The 23,564-nt window shown below is 43.1% G+C and overlaps 3 protein-coding genes across 5 annotated transcripts; 1 reads left to right on the top strand and 2 right to left on the bottom strand.

The window, feature by feature from the left end:
- The first annotated feature begins 173 nt into the window (after positions 1-173).
- Positions 174-2,833, top strand: jmjd7 (jumonji domain containing 7). Its single transcript, XM_074691980.1, has 9 exons — positions 174-383; positions 803-956; positions 1,053-1,191; positions 1,503-1,617; positions 1,795-1,851; positions 1,973-2,068; positions 2,160-2,236; positions 2,315-2,474; positions 2,688-2,833. Exons 1-9 carry the CDS (start codon positions 335-337, stop codon positions 2,774-2,776), a joined length of 936 nt encoding a protein of 311 aa, XP_074548081.1. The 5' UTR covers positions 174-334; the 3' UTR covers positions 2,777-2,833.
- Positions 2,834-3,390: 557 nt separating this feature from the next.
- Positions 3,391-14,456, bottom strand: fbxo34 (F-box protein 34). Its single transcript, XM_074691978.1, has 3 exons — positions 14,194-14,456; positions 10,575-10,730; positions 3,391-5,752 (listed from the first exon to the last, which is right to left on the bottom strand). The coding sequence occupies exon 3, from the start codon at positions 5,742-5,744 to the stop codon at positions 3,732-3,734; it is 2,013 nt and encodes a 670-aa protein (XP_074548079.1). The 5' UTR covers positions 5,745-5,752; positions 10,575-10,730; positions 14,194-14,456; the 3' UTR covers positions 3,391-3,731.
- Positions 14,457-15,647: 1,191 nt separating this feature from the next.
- Positions 15,648-20,545, bottom strand: lgals3b (lectin, galactoside binding soluble 3b). Of its 3 annotated transcripts, none has more exons than XM_074692386.1 (7): positions 20,395-20,545; positions 19,340-19,373; positions 18,374-18,524; positions 16,926-17,080; positions 16,748-16,836; positions 16,391-16,550; positions 15,648-16,267 (listed from the first exon to the last, which is right to left on the bottom strand). In XM_074692386.1, the coding sequence occupies exons 2-7, from the start codon at positions 19,343-19,345 to the stop codon at positions 16,106-16,108; spliced, it is 723 nt and encodes a 240-aa protein (XP_074548487.1). In that variant the 5' UTR covers positions 19,346-19,373; positions 20,395-20,545; the 3' UTR covers positions 15,648-16,105. The 3 variants fall into 3 exon arrangements, with proteins under 3 accessions (XP_074548487.1, XP_074548484.1, XP_074548486.1); XM_074692383.1 differs by having other exon boundaries at positions 18,374-18,569; positions 20,395-20,544; XM_074692385.1 differs by lacking the exon at positions 20,395-20,545 and having other exon boundaries at positions 19,340-19,469.
- Between the last annotated feature and the right edge of the window lie 3,019 nt (positions 20,546-23,564).

Genomic DNA, 23,564 nt, shown 5'->3' with positions numbered 1-23,564 from the left:
ATGGTAATATTCTTTTGGTCTGAGTCCTCCCGTAAACTTCTTTCTGTCTTCAGACTGTCTGTTTGGCAGGTATGTGTTTCTCAGTAATGTTTGCTCTCCTGCTGTAGTTCAGCCTCCGTCCGGCAGGGGGACACCCGCATTCATCAAAACAACAACAGAGCTGTACGCATGCGCATCAGTAGTATACACGGCAGCATGGCACCCGGTGCTTGTGGAACCGTGATGTCCAGAACTGTCAGTCGGTAAAGTGTTTATATCGATGAATCTGGGGCTGATCACTAATCAGCTCTGAAACGGTTCCAGAGAAATGTTTCTGCGATGACGTAGAAACAAAATGGAGTCTGTAAAAAAAAGTCTGGCTGAGTTTTCTCTGGAGGCTCACGGTGAGAAAAATACTTTAACAATATTGCTCCTATTACTAAGAGCTACAGCACTCCTACTTTAACCCCGATACAACTGTAATACCACGGGAATTTAACAGTAATATGACCATTATTTTTGTATAACTGGAATTTCTGTAATTATATTTTAGTATGCCTGTCGTGTTCTTGTTGTATAACTGTGGTTTCAATTTAGTAATATGGTAATATGACTGTATTATCATTGTAGTATGACTGAAATATGGCTATAGTATTATTGATGTATTTTTGTATTATTATTGTAGTTTGACGTCATTATCATTTGAGTTTGACTGCAGTGTAACTTGTTCACAGTACTGGTAATACCCCAGGCTACTCTTCCTGTGTATGACAGGTGGCTCAGCCCAGTCAGCTCATCAAGGAGAATTTTTGATGTCTTTCAGACCTGTACCTGAATCGGACTGTGCCATACCTGGATGGGTCACCTGACCCGCTCCTCTTCTTCAGGGATTGGATTGCTCCCAATAAACCAGTCATCATCCGCAATTCCTGCAGTCATTGGCCGGCACTGACCAGGTGGACCCCAGAGTACCTAAGGTGGGTAAAAGGTACCTGCACACAAACACCTTCTCTTCTCTTCTTCTGTGTTTGGGATTTTCCAGTGAAACAATGTTAGGTGTTTTCTGTGCATAGGAAGAAGGTGGGGTCAAAGGTCATCAGCGTGGCAGTGACTCCTAACGGTTATGCTGATGCAGTGAATGGTGATCGTTTTGTCATGCCTGAAGAGAGAAAGATGACTCTCTCTGCTGTGCTGGATGTCATTGAGGGGAAGGTGAGCTGCTGCCCCCTGTAGAAGGAAGAGTACTATAGTAATACTGTAGTAGTAACACTACATAAAGCCTGAGGCTGTCAGCGATACTGTTCACAAATACTGACCTATGAAGTACAATACTATGTTTGACATGGTAGTACACAGGCATGTTACATGAAACATGTCAAGAGCAGACCTCCCCTGAAAAACTCAGATTTTAAGATAATTATTCTCAAGACAGAGGAATATCTCATGTTTAAAAAAAGATTAATTACTTGAATGCAGATCTCTGTTGGAAAGACAGTCCATGCTCTTGTGTTGTGTGTGTTCAGGTTCAGCAGCAGGGTGTGCTGTACGTACAGAAGCAGTGCTCGAACCTGCTCGATGAGCTTCCTGAGCTCACAGATGATCTGGAGCCTCACGTTCCCTGGATGAGCACTGCACTTGGTGAGTCCATGCCACTGAGCATGCTCAAACCAGACATGTATGAGGAGTTATTCATCGATTACACTATGCTAATAACTAATGATTTAACATATCCCAGTAATCATGTTTTCATGAGAGCAGTCATCATTAACAAAGAGTAAATCAGCTCAATGATCATTGTTGCTCTGTGTTTGTCAGGAAAGTTACCAGATGCTGTGAACTTCTGGCTTGGAGAGGCGGGCGCCATCACGTCCAGTAAGACTTGAACGCAGCACATAGCCTGACTGTTTACATGTTCAGGTTAAGGGTATTAATGTCAGTGTGTGTGTGTATGTGTGTGTGTGTGTGTGTGTGTATGTGTGTGTGTGTGTGTAAGTGCATAAAGATCACTACGAGAATCTCTACTGTGTGATTTCTGGAGAGAAAAACTTCATCCTGCTGCCACCCACAGACCGGCCCTTCATCCCCTATGGTAACCATAGCAACCACCACAACAGACTACTGAAACCACTCAACCTTGACTATTGTGTGGTTATCATGGTAACCTGGTGCGTGTGTGTCAGGTGTGTATCAGCCGGCAGTGTACCACCAGAAGGATGACGGCGAGTTCGAGATCATAGATCAGAGTGATTCTGAGAAGGTGCGTTTGATGGTCTGTATATTAAATTTTGGGGCTCTGCTGTGTGACCTCAGTTCACTCTGATTCTGCTATTTTCAGGTCCCGTGGATCCCTCTGGACCCTCTGGATCCTGACTTGGACCGGTTCCCTCAGTACAGCAGAGCTCGTCCGCTGTGCTGCAGCGTTAAGGCCGGAGAGATGCTGTACCTGCCGTCCCTGTGGTTCCACCATGTCAGGCAGTCGCACGGCTGCATTGCAGGTAACAGCACCTGAACACAGCATGGGGCCTCTGAGGGCTGTTGAGGTTTCTGTAATCTGGTCTAGTGAGACTTTCAGTGCATTCACTGCCAGGAGTGATGTGTGAGCTACCAACCACTACCAAACTGTGATGTCATAGATTGAAACATACAACAGATGTTTTTAATTTATTTCTTCTCCTTATTTCAAAAAAGTCAATTATGTTTTTTTTCAGTGAACTTCTGGTACGACATGGACTACGACATCAAATACAACTACTATCAGCTGCTCGACACACTGTCAGAGCTCACAGAGTCAGCATGACATCGTAAATGTGATCTGGTGGAAAGTGTAAATAAAGTTCTGCAGAAACTCAGACTGTTTGACAATCATCTCGCTCATGCTGTGTGATTCAGACAAACATTACAGTGAAATAAAGAGGGGAGGGTCAGAGTCTCAACAGAAGCTCAGATAAAACGCTTTATTAGAGATTCACAGAAACAAACAGCTGCAGACAGGAAAACATCAAACCTTAAAAAATTCTGAAGGTCAAAGGCCGTTTGTCTTTTTCTCTCCTCTTCTTCTTCTTTTCATCAGTTTGTCTTATTGCATCGTTTCCACACAAAGGCCACATTTTCCCCTCCTCCCCCAGAATACATGAAGTGATTATCACTCAGCTGCTGATTGAAGAGGATTCATACCCATAAACTCTTTTAATGTACAAATGTAAACACAAGCAAGGTGCCTTAGAGTTCATCTGCTGTCATCCTCATGCTTTGCAGGCACCGTCCCCTGAAGCCCCGCCCCTTAAAGCCCAGCTACCTAAAGCCCCGCCTCCTCACAGTTGAAACAGGATCAGACTGAGAGAATGAGTGCTCTGATGACTTTTATTAGCAGTTTGATTGAAGTCTGATCCGTGTTTCTGTCCGAGATCCTGAGACACTCAGGCCTCAGACTGACACCACAGAATAAGAGGGAGTAGAGTCCTAGCTGAGACCCTCTCCCCCCTCAGTAAGATGGAGTAAACCATAGACAGAGGCTGAACAGCAGGGGGCGGCACACTGAGAAAGCACAAACACACACAAACACACACACTGCAGCTGTGAGAGCTAACAATAAAGTTTGCTTGAATCATTCTTTTTCTGTTAAAACTGCTTTAAGGTGACCTGCTGCTGCATCATGAGAGCGCGCGCGCGCGCGCGCACACACACACACACACACACACACACACACACACACACACACACACACACACACACACACACACACACACAGAGTCTCAGTTGTCATGGCAACTGTGCCTGTAAATGGGCACATTAATGCTGTGAAACGCTGGCACCCAGCGGTTGTCATGGAGACCCACATTGCAACCTGGTGCGTCCCTGTGGGCGCCATGGCAACACATCCAGTACCCCGGCCCGTAAGGCAGCGCCTGGCAGTATGGTTTGTGGTGCCAGCGGCACAGCGACACGTCACCGCGGCCGTACCGCTTCTTGCATTGCTTACAGGGGTCGTCACGATAGCGAGGATCGGACACCCAGAGTGAGTCAGCGGGCCGCACACCATACGTGTCAATGATGAAGGCGAAATAGTTACAGGTGCATTTGAGCGCTGCGAGGCTCTGCGTGGGCAGCAGCAAGAAGATCTTGACCAGCAGGTGATGCGGCAGCACCAACAGGTATGGCTGCGGCTCCAGCAGCTGCTGCAGCCGCTGTCGCATAAGCAGGAAGTCCTTTGATGCTGAAGCACGGCGGCTGAGAGGATGAGCACAGCAAGGAATCAAACTGCCAACCTGCTCCTGATCAGCTGGCCTTTTCTTCTCTGATTGGCTGCCACAGCTAGAGCGAGAAACAAAAGGTCGGAGCTTTAAGTCACAGGTGATCCTGTAGGTGGAGGGGTGGGGGTCTGTGAGGGGAGGGGCAACGTCTGAGAGGGGTCGTGTCTCTGAGGCAACAGACGACAGAAACAATAATCCAGGCAGAGGCTCCACCTCTTCACAGTGTGTGGGATTCATGAGGGGAGGAGCCTCCCTTTGACTGTGTGCAATGCTCTGCAGAGTGATACCTTCAACCTTTACTCCTGCCCCACCTGAAGGGGGCGTGGTCTGGACAGGTGAGGAGGGCGGGGTCTCTGTGGAAGCAGTGGGTGCTTCAGAGCAGCTGATTGGCTCCCTGCCTGAAGGCCCTGCCCCAAGTACTAATGAACATGTCGAAGATGATGTCACCGATGACTTCTCTGATGATGATGATGATGTCACAGGCTGGTAGGGGGCAGGGCTCTGGTCTCCTGTGGTGAGCAGGACTCGTCCCACTGACCTCCTCAGACTGTTGCTTCTGGACAGATCTCCCTCGGTCCTCCTCCTCAGACACTCCGACTCAAGCTTAGCCACCATGTCTGACACCTTGACGCTCTCTGGTTCCTCTCCCAAAGCATCTGTGTCATCCCTCAGTTCAGGGGGCGGGGCCCTGGAAAGTGTGATGGAGGCGGAGCTCCTTTGGAGCGTCAGAACAGGTTTGGAGTCTGGCTGCTGCTCGCTGGCTCTCTGCTCCAGAAACGCCACCATCTCCACCACCGACACTTTCTGCTCCTCCTCAGCAGTAACCTCCTGGTCTGCACGCAGTCCACCATTTGACTGAGTCACGTCTGATCGAAGTGGAGACACTGTTTTGGCGAGTTGCTCTGTGTCCAGGACCTGGGTTTTCTGGTCTGGCTGGAGGTTCAGGTGGTTTCCTGACCTACGGCGTCGTTTTGCACTGCTGTTTTCCTCCCAGCTCCCCTTTGCCTTCACAGCCCTGATCAGCCCTGACGTGGGGGTGTGAGTCTGACACACAGATGGCGTCCTTTCTCGGTTGCTGGTTGATGTGCCACTGGCCCCTTCCATCCTCTGCCCCTCTGCAGCGAATATTGCAATCTTCTCACGAACATGTCCTGGCTTGATGACGGTCCAGATGTCCAACGAGGTGTCAGTGTCCTCTGGCGTGGTTGGATACAATCTCAGTGTGTCATTTTCACACCCAGAAGCCAGAGGGAGGAGCTGTGAGGGAGTGCTGGGTGACACCTTTAGCTTCAGAGAAGCCACACTCGTGCAGACACCGTGATTGGCTGTGTTATTGTAGCGCAGCATGTTTGTGGAGAGAACGCCAAGAGGGACACGGCTGCTGTTTGCATGGTTACTGCTGCAGGTCCTCAGCAGCGTCCCCTGCTGGCTCACAAACAGACTGCTCTGCTGAACAGCTGACGCATCCAGGCGCAACTCTGAACACACACGTTTTGGACACGTCTTCAGGTGCATGATGGTCCCTGGGAGAGACAGAGACAGACAGGGAGAGGAAAAGAAGGGAGGGATGATACAATCTGGTTAACATTTATTTACTTGTGTCAGAGCTTACTTGCTACTTTTGGTAACCTATGATACAAACATTAGCATGTTAGCATTGTTAGGAGTTGTTCAGCTCCAGGATTTTAACAGTCAGCCTGGCCATAAAAGGACTTCCTGTCTGTCCAAAGAGCTCCCTGAGTATCTGCAAATAGAGGCAGATCATCATACCTTTAGAGGACACTCTCGCAGCATGAGCCCAAACACACACACACATGCACACACACACACGCACACAAGCACACACTCAATCTCAGGGTGAAGAATGCCTTATAAAGCTCTGGTGAGTCCACAGACACTCTTGCTTGTCCTGGAACAAAGCTTAACTCCTCCTCCTCCTCTTCATCCTTCAGTGTGCTGTAGGTCAGCTACAAAGCTAATGTTGCTAATGTTGCTAATGTTGCTAACAGGAGATGAAGCAGCAGTTTTTGTTTGAAGATTTAAACTGACAGCTGCAGTGCCTCTAATGTCCACTGGGAGCTGCTGTGATCCAAATCAGCAAAGTAGCAGTTCATACTACCCAACAGCCAGTCTGCTGTTCACTCATCTTCATCATTGTCATCATCATCTTCATCATTTACATCATTGACAAACTATCTCTCACTCCCCAAATTTCATTTTGTCCTTGAGTCCTTCCCTACTTTCTTTACTTGCTTCCTTTGATTGTTTTCTTTGTTTTTATTTTGTCCACATGTGCGCACACGTGCAGAAACACAGCAACAGTTTAACTACAGGATTACAACACACACACACACACTTTCACACACAGTATAGAGCAGCATTACATCAGCTCAGGTTGGATTTGTTCCACAAACACACCCAGAGAGGAGAACAAGCTGAATCTGTTCTCAGCCAACTCAATGCATCTGTTTCTTTCCTTTCTTTTTATTTGTGTGTTTGTGTAAAAATCCCCCTGACCGTTAGCAGCAAGCTATTGTTAGCACAGTGTTCCTGAACATCTCAATGTTCTTGACTCTAAGTTGGATTTTTCTGTTTCTATCCAGACTGCTGCACCGAAGAGTGTGTGTGTCTATGTCTGTGTATGTGAGACCTTCGACCCCTCTCAGTGTTTATGTAACAGTGTCTCTGGCTGTGATTAGCCTCTCTGAGTGCAGATTGTGTAATCCTAATTGTTCCCAGTCTCAGTGAGTCTTAAACTGAGTGTGTTTGAACACAGACTCGGTTTACGTTCAAAGTTTAAATCTGTTGTATTATTCTCACTGTGTGCTGTGGGAGCGGTCAGTTCATGTGTAATGACACAATATGACAAAAGAGCAAATGCTCGACTTTGTGTTTTCCCAGGACAGAATACTGGACTGGAGGGAGAGTTTTTCACTCCTCCTATAACTTTCATAGCTGTCTGAGCTGAACCAGCAGGGCCAAGGCTTTAACTGCAAACCAGACCTCGTTTCACTTTCCAAAACAGCCTGGTAAAATAAAAAACACCATACCACAATCCAGCCCACACACTCTGAGACCAAAAACAAAGTCTGTAAACAAGAACACAATCTTTCAAACTAAAGAGGTCATCTAGCTGTATAGATACCTGTAAGAGCTGACCTGATTGTTTTTGTCACTGTAAGGAGAGACAGAGGAGAGCACCATCTCTTAACCTCTCCGCTCCATTACTACTTCATGACTTCTCTTGGTCAGAGTATGAGAAATTAAACAGGTTGGTAAAAAATCAAGTGACAGCTCATCAGATATCATCTCTTGTCATGTGGTGATCGTCTCTTATCAATAAGAGCAAAATTCCTGCATCTAACTGTCACTATCATGGACCACATTTTACATCCCGTCTCAATTTATATCATCTAATCAGACAAATTATGTCATACATCATCTCATCTTACAACACGTATCACAGGGGTTTTCAAAGCGCAAGACACTTCAGAGCCTTCCTCTAGAGAACATGAAGTTACCGGAGCCTCATCTACTTTAATAAAACAATACTAACAATAAGTGAATTATCCACTTTGGTTTTTTAACCAAAAAACATTTAAGTATTAAAATTTGAACATTCAGTCCTAATGCAGTTTCCCATATTTTATCAAAAATGGGTAATTAGATGAATTTGGATCAATGTCTTTTTTCTGAGTTTATTATAATAACTACATTAACTTCAGACATGACAACAAAAGCATGGCCACTGTGGCAGCAAAGAATAAAAGTGCAAGCAAAACGCAGCAATTAAGCATCGTTCAATGCCAGATAAATCATATACAGAGCTGCTTTTAGCATCTGCAAATTTCTTTTTAAGGTGAGCATTTAGAATTAAAGGCAGGGTTGGCATTTGGCAGTTATTGAAAGACGGACTCAGCACATCATTTTATGTTTTGCACTACGTCGAGTCATGTCTCATTTAGAGGTAAGGAAACACCAAAACATTTAAACTTAAATCTAAAACGTGAAATGTGAACAAATAAACAAACGTGACTTTTGTTAATACTCGCTTTGCTTGTCAGAGCCCCTGTGGTGAGAGTTTATTAGACTCTGATCCAGACTACAGCCCAGAGCAAAGTACCTCATCGGGTCAGAGGGGACAGGCCCGAGGTCGAGTGAGAGGGGCAGTAGTTAGAGGCAGGGGAACAGAGCAAGAAAAAAAAAAGGCCTCTGTCTTTCTTTTCTTGCTCTGTTTAGCCGGAGGAGCGGTTACCAGTAATTGGGGTATGGGTAGTTTCTTTGCCATTCTCCTGCTGAGTGTGAACCTGCGCACCGCTAAACTCAGGAACATCCATTGAGTCAGGGGCAGTGCACGCAGGTGAAATGTACGTGCAGGATGAGGGCAAAACGGCAGGATGGGATTTGATCGGTTAACAGATTGGATCCTAATCGTTGTGATTGGCTGATGTTTTCCTAGGTTTTCTCCTGCTGTAGATAGCGGACAGTATCCACTCTCATTTAAGAACACATCATGTATTGCTTGCCATCGGGACATATAGATCATTTTAACCAGTATAACAAAAAGTGTTTCTAAATCAAACCACCAATTATACCTTTAACTGCCAAACTTGATAAGAAATTCACAGTCAACAAACCACACATTACGGCCCTGGAGCATCCGGTCTAAGACAAGCTCCACTTTAAATCCGTCATTATCACTGTGCAAAATATAAGGGTTCCAGCAGGTTTGAGGCCCCTCAAATGACACAAGAGGGGCTCTTGAAGATAATATTTTGCCATTTTGGGGTTAATATGTTCACGCATGTGTGTATGTGTGGACCAGAGAGGGAAGCACGAGAGTCCTATTTGGTTGCAGAGCACAGCAGCTGTTCATGGTCCTGTGGCTTTCTGCATGCTCACACATTCACAGCTCTTCTATGCTCTTCATATTGCGCACGGCAAAGTTCCACACTGATGTACAGACACACAATCGGTGTGTGCACACAGAGACAAGCACACTTTGTATAGCGGACAGAGAATCAGGGAAAATAACCTTGAAACCACGACACACTGGTCTTCATACTTTCTGCATTTACTGCTGATCTTTTTGTGCTTTATTTTTGTGCCTCTTCTTACGCCTCCCCCAGGCTCTTTGGCCCCCCCAGAGGAGGCTCGCCTTACAGTTTGAATACCAATGATCTATCATATCATCTCGTCTTGTATCCAAACATATCTCATCTCATCTCATCTCACACCATATCATGTATAATCCCATCTGATATCGCAACATATATCAAAAATATATAGTTTATCATCTAATCTCACAAAATATCATTGATTATCTCAACTCAACTCCAAAACATATGGTTATATATCATCGCACAACATATTATTTATCATCTCATCTCATAAAAAATATCATTCTTCTCATTTCAATTTCACAACATATCATATATCATCTAATCTTATCTCAAATCCCAACATAAATCATCTCATACCAGCCCCAAAGTGTATTTTATGTATAGTCTCAGCTCACAACATTTATCATATATCAGATTATCTCATCTCACCTCCAGAACATATGATTGAATATCATCTCATTTTATCTTCTTTCATAACATATCATTTATCATCTCATTTCAACTTCATAACATATCATTTATCATCTCATTTCAACTTCATAAGATATTATTTATCATCTCATCTCAAGTCCCAAAACATATTTTATATAATGTCATCTCACTTCATTTATCATATATTGTCTCATCTTCAGATAAACCATATTCTCTCTCACATTTACAATCTCATGTCACATCCTGTCGTACCACTATGTATCATATTCTATTAAACCTTACTATGAGTCACCTGGGTCCCCCACCTCACCTCTCAATCACAAAGAGAACCACAAACGAAACACTCAGGCTGTGTCAGTTTGTTCATCTTCAACTCCTGATAACCACCGACCAATACAATCAACTATATTTGCCATAGCAAACTGATCTCAAGCTTTCCGTTGATTCCAAATGGGGATGATATCTGAATCATAAAACAGCTTCACACAGAATCTTTTGTCCTCTGTTACACCTGTCTAAACCCTTGAGGTGTTACTACAGGTGTTAATTTAATCGCTGAATCCTCCTTTAAAATCTGATCCTGTTTGAACACATCGTAGTTACTCTGAGTGACTCCTGAGGCTGAGTGTGTGTAACCTGCGTTAATGTGATCTGCACAGTTAACCCCACAAAGCCGAGAGTTGGTTATACTGTTAAAATCAAACTGCTGCTTCATACCCCACCTCCAAGTTTCCTTATTAAAGGAGCCAATCCTTCAGGAGAGACAGCTCGTGATATTAAGATGATTTACCTCCGCTCTGTTCCTGATTGGCTGCAGCTGCTGGGGGAGTGGTCTTTGTTCGAGTGACAGCTCCTCTGATTCTTCAGCTTCACATCTCTCAGACGCTCACCGTGACTCTCCACACAGGAAACTCTATCTGTCCTCTGGCTCCGCCTCTTTGACACACTGCAGGAAACACACACACACAAACACATTTAGCTGTTGCAGTGCTTTATTTCCGACTCAGTGAAAGATTTTATTGAGTTCTTGAAACGATGTAAACAAGATCACATGATTGTGTGACTGTACAGGTACAGTTGTGCTCAACCGATCTCCTTGTTATCTGATTTTACCTGATAAATACTTCTTACACACATGATAGGGATCCTTCTAGAAACTGATATCTACCTGAGAACTACATAATTAAAACTACTAAACAAATGTGAGTGTGGTAGTGTGTGTGTGCGTGTCTACACTGGGACATGTGTTTTGGTGAAAGGACAGACGCAGGGAAACAAGATGTGCAAGAAGACGAGAAGTAAAGGGGCTGTGACCGGAATCAAACCAGCAACCACTGACACTACAGCCTCTGTGTGTGATGCACACACTCTTAAATCATGAATACCACCAGCTCCCTAAAGGCTGGTCTCACAGGAATCAAAGCTTCAGGTGTAAAAAAGAGCAGGGTGATTCTGGCCCCTGATTGGCCGATTGCAGCAGGATTTTTGGAAAACTAGTGACAGCAATGGCTGTTTCCCAGAATGCTTCATTCTCTGCTGAAAGCTAACACTGCTATTTTGATTGGAAAAAAAAAGAGGTGACCTCCGACCTCATACCATCTCTGACTGTTGCAGCCCTCTGATTGGACAGAGAGCAGCACCAGCTTCAGATCCTGTTTGACAACCTGAAGCATGTTTCAGCCTGTTCACAACCACAAGGCATGCTGGGTAAGCACCAGATCACCAAGGAGGCTGTGTGTATGTGTGTGTGTTAGAAGAATAACACCTTGTTTCTGTAACACACCCACAAAACAGGTTTAGTCAGTGTGAGTCTGATTTATGAGTCTGTTTAGAAGCCTGTGTGAGAGTGCAGCTCTCTCAATGCGAAGTCACACCACAACAACAGACTGAAGCCTTATGATTGGTCTGCTCGGTGGCGTCAACATTTCCTCCATTTACAACACTTCCTGTATTGTTGCCTCCACTGCTGTTTATTCATCTCCATTAATCTCTCCTCTCATGTCTTCTGCAGTATGAACAATTTTCATGAGCTCACATTCCACATAACACGCTCTGATTCAGACGCCATGGTTCACTCTGCACACACACACACAAGCAGAGAATGTAGGAGAATCAAGGACTATCATTATTGGCAGGAAAATGTTTCAGAAGACTGTGGATAAAAGCAGGGACATGCTGCAGATAAGGGTGTGACTAGATCTCCCATGATCATATTGTGGCAATATTTCTTGTTTCAGTGAAAGGCTGTCTCGTGGTTTCAGGGCAGAAGCCTAACTATATCATTGCAGCGATTAATTGTGATAAGTTATGGCTACATTATTCAGCCAAATAGCTTGTAGCACTAACTAAGGTTTTCCCTTCTGTCTAAATTCTTGCTTATGTTGTACGTTGTTCTGGACAAAAAGCCTCTGCTAAATGATGTTCTAGGATTGTAGAATATTAGCAGAGACATATGCCAATTAGACTCTGAGTTATTCAATTTTCTATCTGTAACCTATGGGGGCAGTAATGCACATTTGCAACATCCAGTCTGCCAGAAACTGACAAGGAGATGGAAAGGAGTAGGAGCCTATTAAGCACAGTCCGAATGACGTCAGAGAAAGTATCAGCACTGAAGATGCCCCCACCACTTTTAAATCGTTTGTGTGGCAGCATTTTGGTTACCCATTGGACACAATGAACAGCAACAGAGTGGCACGGATAATATGTAAGCAGTGTAAGAAAACAGTGCCGTACATCGTCTCTAATGCGAGTCCTATGCTAAGGCACAAACAGAACCACTGCAGCTCACCACTGAACTCCACTGCACCTGTGATAAAAACTGTTAAAGGTCAGACAACACTAACAGACGCCTTTGCATCTGAACTTCCAGAGTTAAGGACCAGAGCCATGACAATAGTGAGAGGCTTAGTAAAAGGTCAGTCTCTGTTTGCACATTTTTGCACTCTGTATTGACAAAGTAGTACTTCGGTTACAGTTTTGCACATATTGCTTTCACTTAAAATAAGGAACAACTAATGTTATTTGTGGTTCAACGGTTAAAAGCTCATGCTCAAATCATGTATGGATGCAAGTTATAAATTGTTTCAAAATGCACCTGCATTGTTTTGTGACTCTGTTTAACAAAAAAGTCTAATTTTAGTATTCCTTATAGTATTGTAGTAACATCATCTCGTCTTGATCTTGTGAACACAATGTCACGAATCATTCCTTGAGCACCCATAGCTGCAGAGGATGGCAGCATGGTCATCTATGTGGAGTGAGGAGAAAAGTTAGTTAAAATAATGAAAGAAACCCACAGTCTCAGCACAGGGACATCATATTAGACAGCCATCTCACCAATGTTGTCTGTGACAGTCTTTGAGATAACCAGCACAGGGGCAGAGCAAGCTGTATCTGGCTCAGTCGGGTGAACAGCCCCCACGTAAACTAGTCTTCTATCCAGTTAGGCAGTTAACTAGTCTTCTACAATGTCTAATAGTTAACAGATCTAGCAAAGAGTTACTGAATTAACAAGTCAACAAACCCTCTACAAAGCCAGTCTATGAAATGATCCCTTTGCGTCAGTAAACAAGGTTTTTAAATACTAACTAGTTATACAATCAATGAATTACTCTGTTGAAGTCAGTTTTCTAGTGCCCCTCATCACCAGACAATTAACTAGTCCACATCACAGTCAGATAACTAGCACTTCATCCAGTTTGTAAATCAACTAAACCTCATCAAGTCAGTGAGTTAACTAGTCCCCACACATTAAGTTAACTAGTCCTCTGTGCAATAACCAAAATAATCAAACCTTTACATTGGCCCTTAATGTGGTCTGTCCCTTTACAAGAGAATAACAGTACTTTAAACAATCCTATATATAGTATGTCACTTCATAAAACTCACTGTTTATTAGTCTACCAGCAGTAACTAGTAGTAACTTGCTGTTGTGCTGGTGATGGTCGCCGAGTCTGCGTTCTGAAGCTATAGTCTCAGTTAGCATGCATAGCTTAGCATTGTTTTGCGGTCTGACAGCTGACAACCAGGTAACGTTTAACATGTAACATTCTCCAAAGGTTCGATGTGCAATTGCCAGTGTGAGCAGAAACACTTCGATGACGAAAAGTCAGACTGGCTCCTCAAAAAAACTCCCCCAACTTTAAAAGCCACAGCGCTAGTTAACATGCTACGAGCTAGAGCCGTCTGAAACCAGCACACACCTGGCTAACTCGCTAACCCCTGCAGCTATCTCACAAGGGTGAGCCAGGGAAAAATACAAACGTGGACATTTATGTGTAATTTAAGGATAAATCAAAGTGTATTTCTCGCAACCCGTGAGCACCAAGACACGGTGAGTTTTACATCAGAAACTAGCAGAAGCTAACAGGGGCTAACAGGCAGCAGAGGCCGGGGGTCAGACTAACCTGAAGGAGGAAATCTCTCCTCTCTGATCGCTGGATCGAAATAAACTCAAGGCAGAGACCAGATCCAAATAATTCCTTCCCCTCTTTCGTTCCCGGAGTTTTAAACTGACCAGCTGTCAGTTCACGCTGTTTACTTTTGATTAAAATGTGTTTTAAAATGTTTAATCGCTCTGCTGTTCCGGAACCTGTTTGCTCCTCAGAGCTTACAGACTGAGCGCAATAACGTCCAGCTGGAGCAGCTGCGTCATGACGTTGGTAAACTTTACCAAAGATCGTCTATATTGACAAAAACATTGTTGATTAAAATGGAAGCCACTTTTGCTTTAAAGCCAAAAGAATTAAAATTCCCTGATTTGTTGCTGTAAATACCATTTACTCCACCTCTGATAAAAAGGCCAAACAAAAGGCCAAACTAAACATTTACAACACATTGGATACCTGAATACAAATTAGTTTATGTTAAACTTAGATGTTTAAATGTATTTTGTGTGTGTCTGTTTCAGAGGTCTGATGATATTATTAGGTTAGCTGTCGTTTGTGTTTTTTTCATTAATAATTTCTGAGAAATGAAACCTCACAGCAGGAACAGGACACAGTGTTGTACCAACCTTGTTTTGAGTAGTAGTATTTCAGATCTTTTTGAACACATTTGAAAATTGATTTCATCTTTGTGTATAGCTAGTCTTATTCTACATTATACTTAAAAAATTGAGTACACAAAGCATAGTTTTTGAACCGTTTCTCTTTTGGTTAGACCAAACTTCTTAATTCTTTTACAGTAACTGTAAAGCTTGGTCCATCAAAGTTCTGTTGGAATTCTTTTTGGATTTAGTTTGACTTTCCTTTCATTATACTAGCAGTGTTGATTTTATTTCCTTACTTAAATTCATTCAACGTTATATATTTATCTCAGATGAGTATTTGAACAATGCTTTGTAAACTTTATATTTTGGATCTGTGTAATTTGACATGCAAAAAGTATTTCACTGAATTTTTTATTAAAGTCAGCAGTGACAGAGTGAGACATCTTGTCTGTTGGTTAAACATCTGTTGATCCACTTTGATTTCAGCAACAAAAACAACCTCATCCAAAACGCCTTATGTCTTCAGCAAGAGAGAGTGAAGGGCCTGGAGGACCTGGAGGACGTTTTTCCGATCGGAGCAGGTTCATTCTGTTGTGACAGAAACTTTGTAGGTTCTGCGCACATGCAGCATAGATTCATGCAGTGTCGCCTCCTGGTGGCCTAATAAGGCTCAACTTTCATACTCACACGCACTTAACTGAGATGGTTGACATTCACACACACACACACACACACACACACACACACACACACACACACACACACACACACACACACACACACACACACACACACACACACACACACACACACACACACAAATAGAGAAAGAGACTGACAGATTCAAAAGCAATCCTTTATTATGTTTTCAGGTAAATTTAAATCTTAGGATATACTGAGGAAGAACTGATGATAGACAGAGGATCAACTGAAGATCTACCTGAGATCTACTGCGGATTAATCAAAGTAAGGAATCAACTGAAGATCATGCATCTTGGAGAGCAACCAGGGATCTATTGATGATCTGCTGAGGATCAACTTGATATCTTTTGCAGATCTACTAAAGATCTACTGAGAACCAACTGAAGATCTGTCAAGAATCGATTGATCTACTGAAGATTGTTTCTGTCTGATCTCTGCAGTAGGGATCTGTTTGACTGGTTGTAAGACTTTGGTTGATCTTTGGTAGATCCTCAGTAGAACTATTGGACTGGTAGTTGGACTGTGGTGGATCTCTGGTGGATCTTCAGTGGATTAATTTGACCTGCAGTGGGACTGAGGTAAATCTATGATGTAAATTTGGCAGTTGATCCAGTTTTCTGACTGGTTCAATGGGGCACGGTCTCTACCAGGACCTTGGAGAGTGTCACATCTTCATAGATGTTAAATGATTGGATGGATCTCAGGTCCCTGACCCGGTGTTGGAACTCAAAGAGGTGGGCTCCATCCACGGCTACTTTGAACCCACTGCTTGTGCAGAGGATCTTCATCTGTACAATCAAAAACAAAGATTGTCATCAGGCGCTCACATTCATTGAATTCCCCTCTGAATAGATTCACAGTGAATCCATGGACCCGCTCACAAAAGGTTATGATAAAATCAAATGACTGACCTCAAAATGTTTCCCTGGAGTGAAGGGGAACCTGGGACTGTCCCTCTCCTCTTTGCCCCACTTGTTGCTGATCATGCTGTTTCTGACGATCACCCGCTCATTGAAGCGTGGGCACAGGTGGAAGATAATGTCCTTTCCTGCATACATATCCACTGTGATCCTGAAAATCAATACAGTCCGTCAGATCCTGTGGTTCCGAGGTTGTTTCAAGACCTATAGACTTCTGCAAACGGCTCTAATGACTTTAAAATGAGTGATCATCTGAGCACATTATAGTTTGAAATAATAGAGTAGCAGTGCTCCAAAGTATTCTGCTCGACCCTCATTATTTGTTCTCACAGAGGGCTTCATACTGACTTTTTGGGATTGGTATGGACAGTTCCTGCAATGGTGATCAGCTGTTTGTCAAAACAACCATTTGGAAGAGGCCCGTGATATGGTATTGTCTGTTGAAAAGAAATAACATGAAAGGTGTTAACTCCACCAGTCATCCAATTATCATCTCTCCATCATCATTTATCACTCTCTTTCTTACCAGTTTCTTTTGTGGCTGCACTGGGAAGCTAGGTGTGGGTGCCGCTGGGAAGCTAGGTGTGGGCGCAGGTCCAGCCCCAGGTCCAGGCATATTAGGTTGCCAGGATGGATTGCTAGGAGGTTGACTAGGGGGCCATGATGAGTTGCCACCCGGACCTGATTTGCATAAAAACATACAAACATACCTGTTGCTAGTTTCTGATGATGTTTAGGTCTGTATTTGCGGTATCAAAAGAGTGTCCATCAATTTGTTGTCTACAGATTACTCAACCTCATTTCATAAGAACAGCAGACTAAGACAATTGTCGGAAGCAATCTTCCCCCAACAACATTTTACTTCATATTTAAAATCTATGGGAAATGAAGGAGCCCTATGATGAATCAATTTATTCTGGTAGAAGGGTTTGCATTTGAATCTGGGAGCTGGTTGGATCACCTAAGGCAAAGGTACCCCAGGAAAAGTCCAAGCCAAGAGTGATTTGGTGACACTGGGAGCCATGCCAGGAGTCTAACCCAGTAATGTCCCCCAGTTTTTTGGAACAGCCTGAGAAGCCACATGGACATTTTGATATGTGAGCCATTTCAAAGGTGTATAGGTGGAGGTCAGGAGATGGGTATAAAAAGCCACAAATTGGAATTGGGAGCTGGAACGTGGTATGCTTAGCCTGTACTCAGACAAAGACTACAACTAGACCAGAATTTCAGTTTTCTGAGGGGGAGTTTTTGCTCTATGTCTCAGACCAAGATCCAAGAGAGGGCTGGACTCTCCGTCTCTGGTGATTGGGAGATAGGGCTGTGTATTGATGCGTTCTACTTGTACTCAGAACTGTGAAGTCGGGAGTGGGAGTGACGTCATCTCCAAGTTCAGCATTCTACTTGCAAAGTCAGAAAAACTTGCGATAACAGCAGTATTTCTGTGTAAAAACATTGAATAATACTACATATTAGGCAGATTTAAATAAATAAACAGAATTCAACAGGAGCTGTTTAGACTGTTTAGATCTGAACTCGGAGTTTCCTCTGCTGGAGAGGTAGTGGATATAAAGTCTGGAGGGTCTGAGTCAATGTCAGCTTGTAGAGCAGCTTTAGGTGGTCAAAGTAAAACTGACTGGTAATACTGTCATGGCATTAACGAGGTAACTAATGTAACCATCATCCAGTGGTTGGAGAAACAGAGGGGATATGTTGAAGGACACCCTGTTCAGGAAGATAATGTCTCCTGAAGACAGAGGTTCCCCATCCACGAACCACATTACCATGGAAACAATCCCCCACCACGGCTGAGTTGTGACTTGTTGCGAGTATTTCTATTCTCACCAGCACAAAGATCTCATCTGATTACATATATATTAATACTATCAATGATATTAATACTTCTCATAACACGATTACTAACAGTAGCAGTAGTAACACCAGTACAGTTTATGATAATAATGATAAAAATCCCACCTGACGGCTGACCGGGTTGTTGTGGCCACTGTCCAGCTGACGGCTGACTGGGTTGTGCTCCTGGCCACTGGCCGGGTTGTGCTCCTGGCCATTGGTTGGGTTGTGCTCCTGGCCACTGGTTGGGTTGTGCTCCTGGCCACTGATTATTTCCCTGTGATTGGTTGGTACCACCAAAGTCAGATAAAGCATCAGAGAGCTACAGAAAGAGACACAGAAAGACAGAGAGAGTAGAAGTAATACAGAGTCTCAGACATTCCCGTGTTTGGGTGTGTTGATGACTGACTTGTCAGGAATGTTCTGTATGAAAGAATTGTTCCCAAAATAAATGTTTACACAGAGAGATAGAGACTGTCTTCCTCTTTGGCATGAACACACAGTTTTATTCACAGTTTACAGAAAACGGTTAAATAAAAGGTGTGTTGCTTGTTGTTGAAATTTTGACCAGTAGAGAGGGCTAAGCTTGTGGAATCTGCCAATAAAGCACCACAGAGGAAGAGCAAGAGAAGAAAATAAGCCTTAAAGGAAGATAGAAGAACAACAACAACAAAAACACAGTCTTAAATGAGACACTTCTTTTTTATGTTGTTGATGATGCTGTTATCATCACTGTGAAAGTGTCCCACTTAGATTTGTGATTTTATTTATGCAGAGCCAAACATGACATGACATAACTTTCAATTTCTCAACTAAACCTTAGTTTTTCTGCCCTCTTTGTAAACATGCTGCTGATGTTAAGAGAGTTAAAATTCAGAAAGCTTAAGGAGCATTTTGACATTATCACAATTCTCTGCTTTATATCAAATTCAGCCAGAGGTTAAAGTCAATAATAACTGTTAAAAATTCTACTCTTGAGATTGACTAAAAATCTTTTTTTTTTTTAATGTTTGTCTCTTTTTTGAGTTGAAAGAAATGAATAAAAAAATGAGCAAGAGAGATAGAATAAAGACAGAGGTTGAAAATACTCACATTCATCTTGCTGCGTGTCCTGAATCAGACTTGTCTGAAAATATCAGAGGATAAAAACTTGAATGGGCGTGGTGGGCGAGCCCTGACATGAACAATAGACCTAATCCCACCTCCCGAGTACACACCTGAGCTTAGGTTTCTCTGATGGGGTCACATGACTGCTTCCATCATTTAGATTAGTTTAAAACAGAGTCATTATTCAGGTATCTAAAATAAATCTTCATGTGATCACACATGTCACAGTAAATCACTTTAACATGGTGACTGTGAGCTGCTCTTAAACTCATGACACGGTTATCAAAGGAATATTCATTTTCTCACAGAGAGACTCAGATGAAGTTTACAAAACCATAAATACAACTGTGCTGATGAATAATAATGATTTCTTTTTACTATGAAGCACTTTTTCAAAGATCAAATGTTTTAAAGGAACTGAAACCTTATGAGCAGGATGTCAACGGGAAGTCAAAACATTTGACATCAAAGTTAAGTAAATCGGAAGAGACAGCTGTGGGGGGACTCATGATCGCCTGCTTTTTCAGCAGACTGATAAAATTATGTAACCAGGAACCTCATGTCATTGATTTAATGATCTGACAAACAGGAGGAAATGTCTAAAAAAACAAGTTAAAATAGAGTGATCACATAACCTGAGAAAACACACAAAAAGCTCTGATGTGCAGCACTTAGTCAGACTAAAAGTGGCAAAATTAGTTTCCTTCTCCTCGCAGTGTTTGTTTATCTCAGTGTGCTTTTTCTGCAAAAGGGTGGGGTCAAATTTTTTTTATGTAACACACACACACATACACACACAAGCACAGTTTTGAGAAGTGTAACAACGTTGTTGCTGACAGTGTTAATTCAAAATGTTTGGATGGATTCATGAAATAAAAAAGAATCTCATCTACGAAACATCACAGCAACACAAAAACTTTTGATGTGAAAGTTTCTCATTTCCTGCTCTTTTTCTCCTCCCGGATTAAAAAACAAAACAAACAGCCACACAAACACCCTCAAATAAACTAGATTAACAAGTTTAAATGAAAAGAACATACCTGAAATCACCTGGGAGCAGCCTGCAAACACACTGAAGGTTCAAAGCCGAGGCCGAGCCCTGCTCTCATCCAGACCACACCCATGCACAAACACACACGCCCCAGTCATACGGACAGAGTGAGTCAGAGTTTGTGGGGCGGTTGCCATTGCCATGTTGACTTTATTTGAAAGTCTACCCCTCTTCCCTCACAGATTAAAGAGGACCACAAACTGGCAGATGTTTTGGTATTTCGTGTTACCATGGAATCTGTGGTAAGTGTGGATTCCAGTCAAGCAGTTTTTCCTGTCTACTCTGAGTGTTTGTGATCACAGAGTCATTATGACAGAGGACTGAGCTCTGTTCTAATGAAACACAGGAGTCTCAAAACTTGCAGTTTCTTAAGTGTCTACTTGAGTCTATTTCCAGCCATGAATCAATACCCATAACCCCAGTTTCTTCCAAGCAGTCCAGTTTGGATCAGTACAGTTTGGTACGGGTTTTCCACAGCCCCCTTGGTAGGTGGCATGTAAGCCAGATGCTGTAGCCGCCTCAGTTACATAATAACGTGATGCCACAGCAGCACAACACAGTGTGCTCTGCTAATAAATCCAGTGAAAAAGAAAAACATGACACAGTAAACAAAGAGTACAAATTGCCATGTGGATCTTTTTTACAAAGCACAATCAAGGTTTGTTTCAGAGAAGACTATGTGCCACAAGGAGAAATACAGCTGCCATCACACAGTAAGTGACGATTCTTTTAACCAAGCAACGGTCAGCAGTAGCTCCATCTTCTAGGGTCAGATTGGTATGTCCGGAACCCCAATAGAAGGGCCCCAAAATGTGGGACGGTACGGTTTGGCTATTTGGGGATCTGTCCTGGGATTAGTTTTTGGAACTGCCTTCTAATGTGTGCCGTACCAAGTCAAACCAAAACTGAAGTGCTTGGAGGAGCTGCTTATAGATCCCCATGTTAAAGTAAATTGCAGTTCCCTAAGAGTCCTCTAGGGTAAAGCCACATTTCCACCAAGCAGACCAGTTTGGTTCGTCTGGGTACAGCACGCATTTTGTGGCGTTTCCACTGACGTATCCTGGGACAGATCCCCAAATTACCAAGACAAGCCGTCCCATATTTTGGGACCCTGTTGTATGGGTACGAGACTGAACTGATTCGCTCTCAGAAGCTCGGAAACAACACTGCAGACCATTGACTGGTCGAAAGAATCGTCACTTACCGTACGACAGTTGCTGCATTTCTCCTGACGGCTCACAGACTTCACTGAAACAAGGCTTGATTGCATTTTGTATCAAAGCGCTACATGCCAATCACAGAGAGGACAAAATGCTGCATGTCTTCCATCTATGCTCTTCATTTACTGTGTCTTTTGTATTTGTTGGATTTATTAGTGGGGTAACTGTGTAGCCCTGCCACGGCATCATGCTACTGTTTAATTGTAAACTTTAGTACCCTGTAGACTGGTAATGCAGCAAATAAAAAAAAGAGAAAGACAGTGCATCAAAGGTAACATTTTAGATTAAGTAGCCAAGAGTACGGGATAAAAAAGGCAGAGAGCTGTTTGCCTGGATCGGCACCATGGATTGGCCCCTTTCCCACTGATATGATCAAGCTTTGAGGGGCACCAATCCACAGATAACTGATACCAGGATCGGTATCTGTGCATTCCTAGTGAGGATAACAGACTGAATTGGCGAGTAGGATGTAGTGTGTACTTCAATATGTTGTTTGTGTTTCTGAAAAAGTATGTGAAGCTTGCAAGCTAATGCCTAGAAACACTACATTATGATATGTCACAACTTGTGCACTGTCCTTAAACACACAGACACAAACAGTGACACACCCTAAGAGGAATTTCTCTATGACTAATACTTAAACAGGTTTTGTGAGTGTTTTTATGTGTCATTCTGTGATACATGTGTGTGTGTGTGTGTGTGTGTGTGTGTGTGTGTGTGTGTGTGTGTGTGTGTGTGTGTGTGTGTGTGTGTGTGTGTGTGTGTGTATGTGTGTGTGCACTAGGTATGGTTTTGTAACAGTTTTTTGTTCCTACAGTACTCGACATAACTCAACTTTATTTATAAAGGACATTCAAAAACCCACAGCTGAAACAAAAAGCTGTTAATGAAAATGGGTTGCAGAATTATATAAGCAAATAAAACACATAAATCAATAAAACAAATGTGTAGGTTGTAAAATAATTGTTACATTGTTCCTAAAACAGTTTAAAAACAATGAACAATTTATAAAAACTAAAAGAAACCATGCAGTGCTAAAACATGAGCTGAGCGTCAAGCTGGGTTAAAAGCCAAAGAATAAAAATTGATTTTAAGACTTTTTTTAAAAGCGGACAGTGAGGGGCTTGTCTTGTGTGGAGGGGAAGCTCGTACCACAGTTTAGGTGCGGCAACGGAAAAAACTCTGTCCCCTCTGAGCTTACGCTTTGACCTCGGTACCTCCAGGAGCAGCAGATCAGCTGATCTGAGGCACCGAGAAGGAGCATGGGGATGAAGGAGCTCGGAGAGGGCCAGGCCATTTAAAGACTTAAAAACAAATAAAATAATCTTCAAATGGAATCTACAATGCACAGGCTGCCAGTGGAGGGAGGCCAGGACGGGAGTAATGTGCTCCCTCTTACGTGCTCCAGTTAGAAGCCAAGCTGCTGTGTTTTGCACTAACTGGAGACGTGCGAGGGGAGCACTGACTGACTCCCAGGTAAAGAGCGTTGCAGTAATCCAACCGAGATGTGATAAAAGCGTGGATTACAACTTCAAAGTGCTGTTGTGCAAGAAAAGGCTTTGCTTTTTCCAGCTGCTTAATCTGAAAGAAGCTGCACTTTACCACCAAGCTAATTTACCGATCCAATTTAACATCACTGTCCATCTTAAAACCCAAGTTTGATGCTGTAGGCTTTAAATAATCTGCCAAAGGGCCAAAGTCAACAGGAGAGGGTTCACATGGGCCACTGGGACCAAACATCATCACTTCTGTTTTTTCTTATTAAAATTTAGGAAGTTCAAGGACATATGGGCCTTTTACATCTACCTGTGTGTTATTCTGCACCCTGCTGGACATCTTTCATGACTTCAGCTGTAAGGAGGAAAAAACAAGCCAATCAACTAGAACAAAACCGAAAATCTGTCCAGCAGGAGGCGACTCCTCTGGTTGTAAAAAGTTT

Source organism: Halichoeres trimaculatus, unplaced genomic scaffold, assembly GCF_033239565.1.
Source record: "Halichoeres trimaculatus isolate MK-OKI-2021-1 unplaced genomic scaffold, fHalTri1.1 fHalTri1_scaffold_17, whole genome shotgun sequence".
Taxonomy (NCBI): Eukaryota; Metazoa; Chordata; class Actinopteri; order Labriformes; family Labridae; genus Halichoeres; species Halichoeres trimaculatus.
Note: the sequence above shows the minus strand (reverse complement) of the source record. Positions and strands in the feature narration are given on the sequence as shown.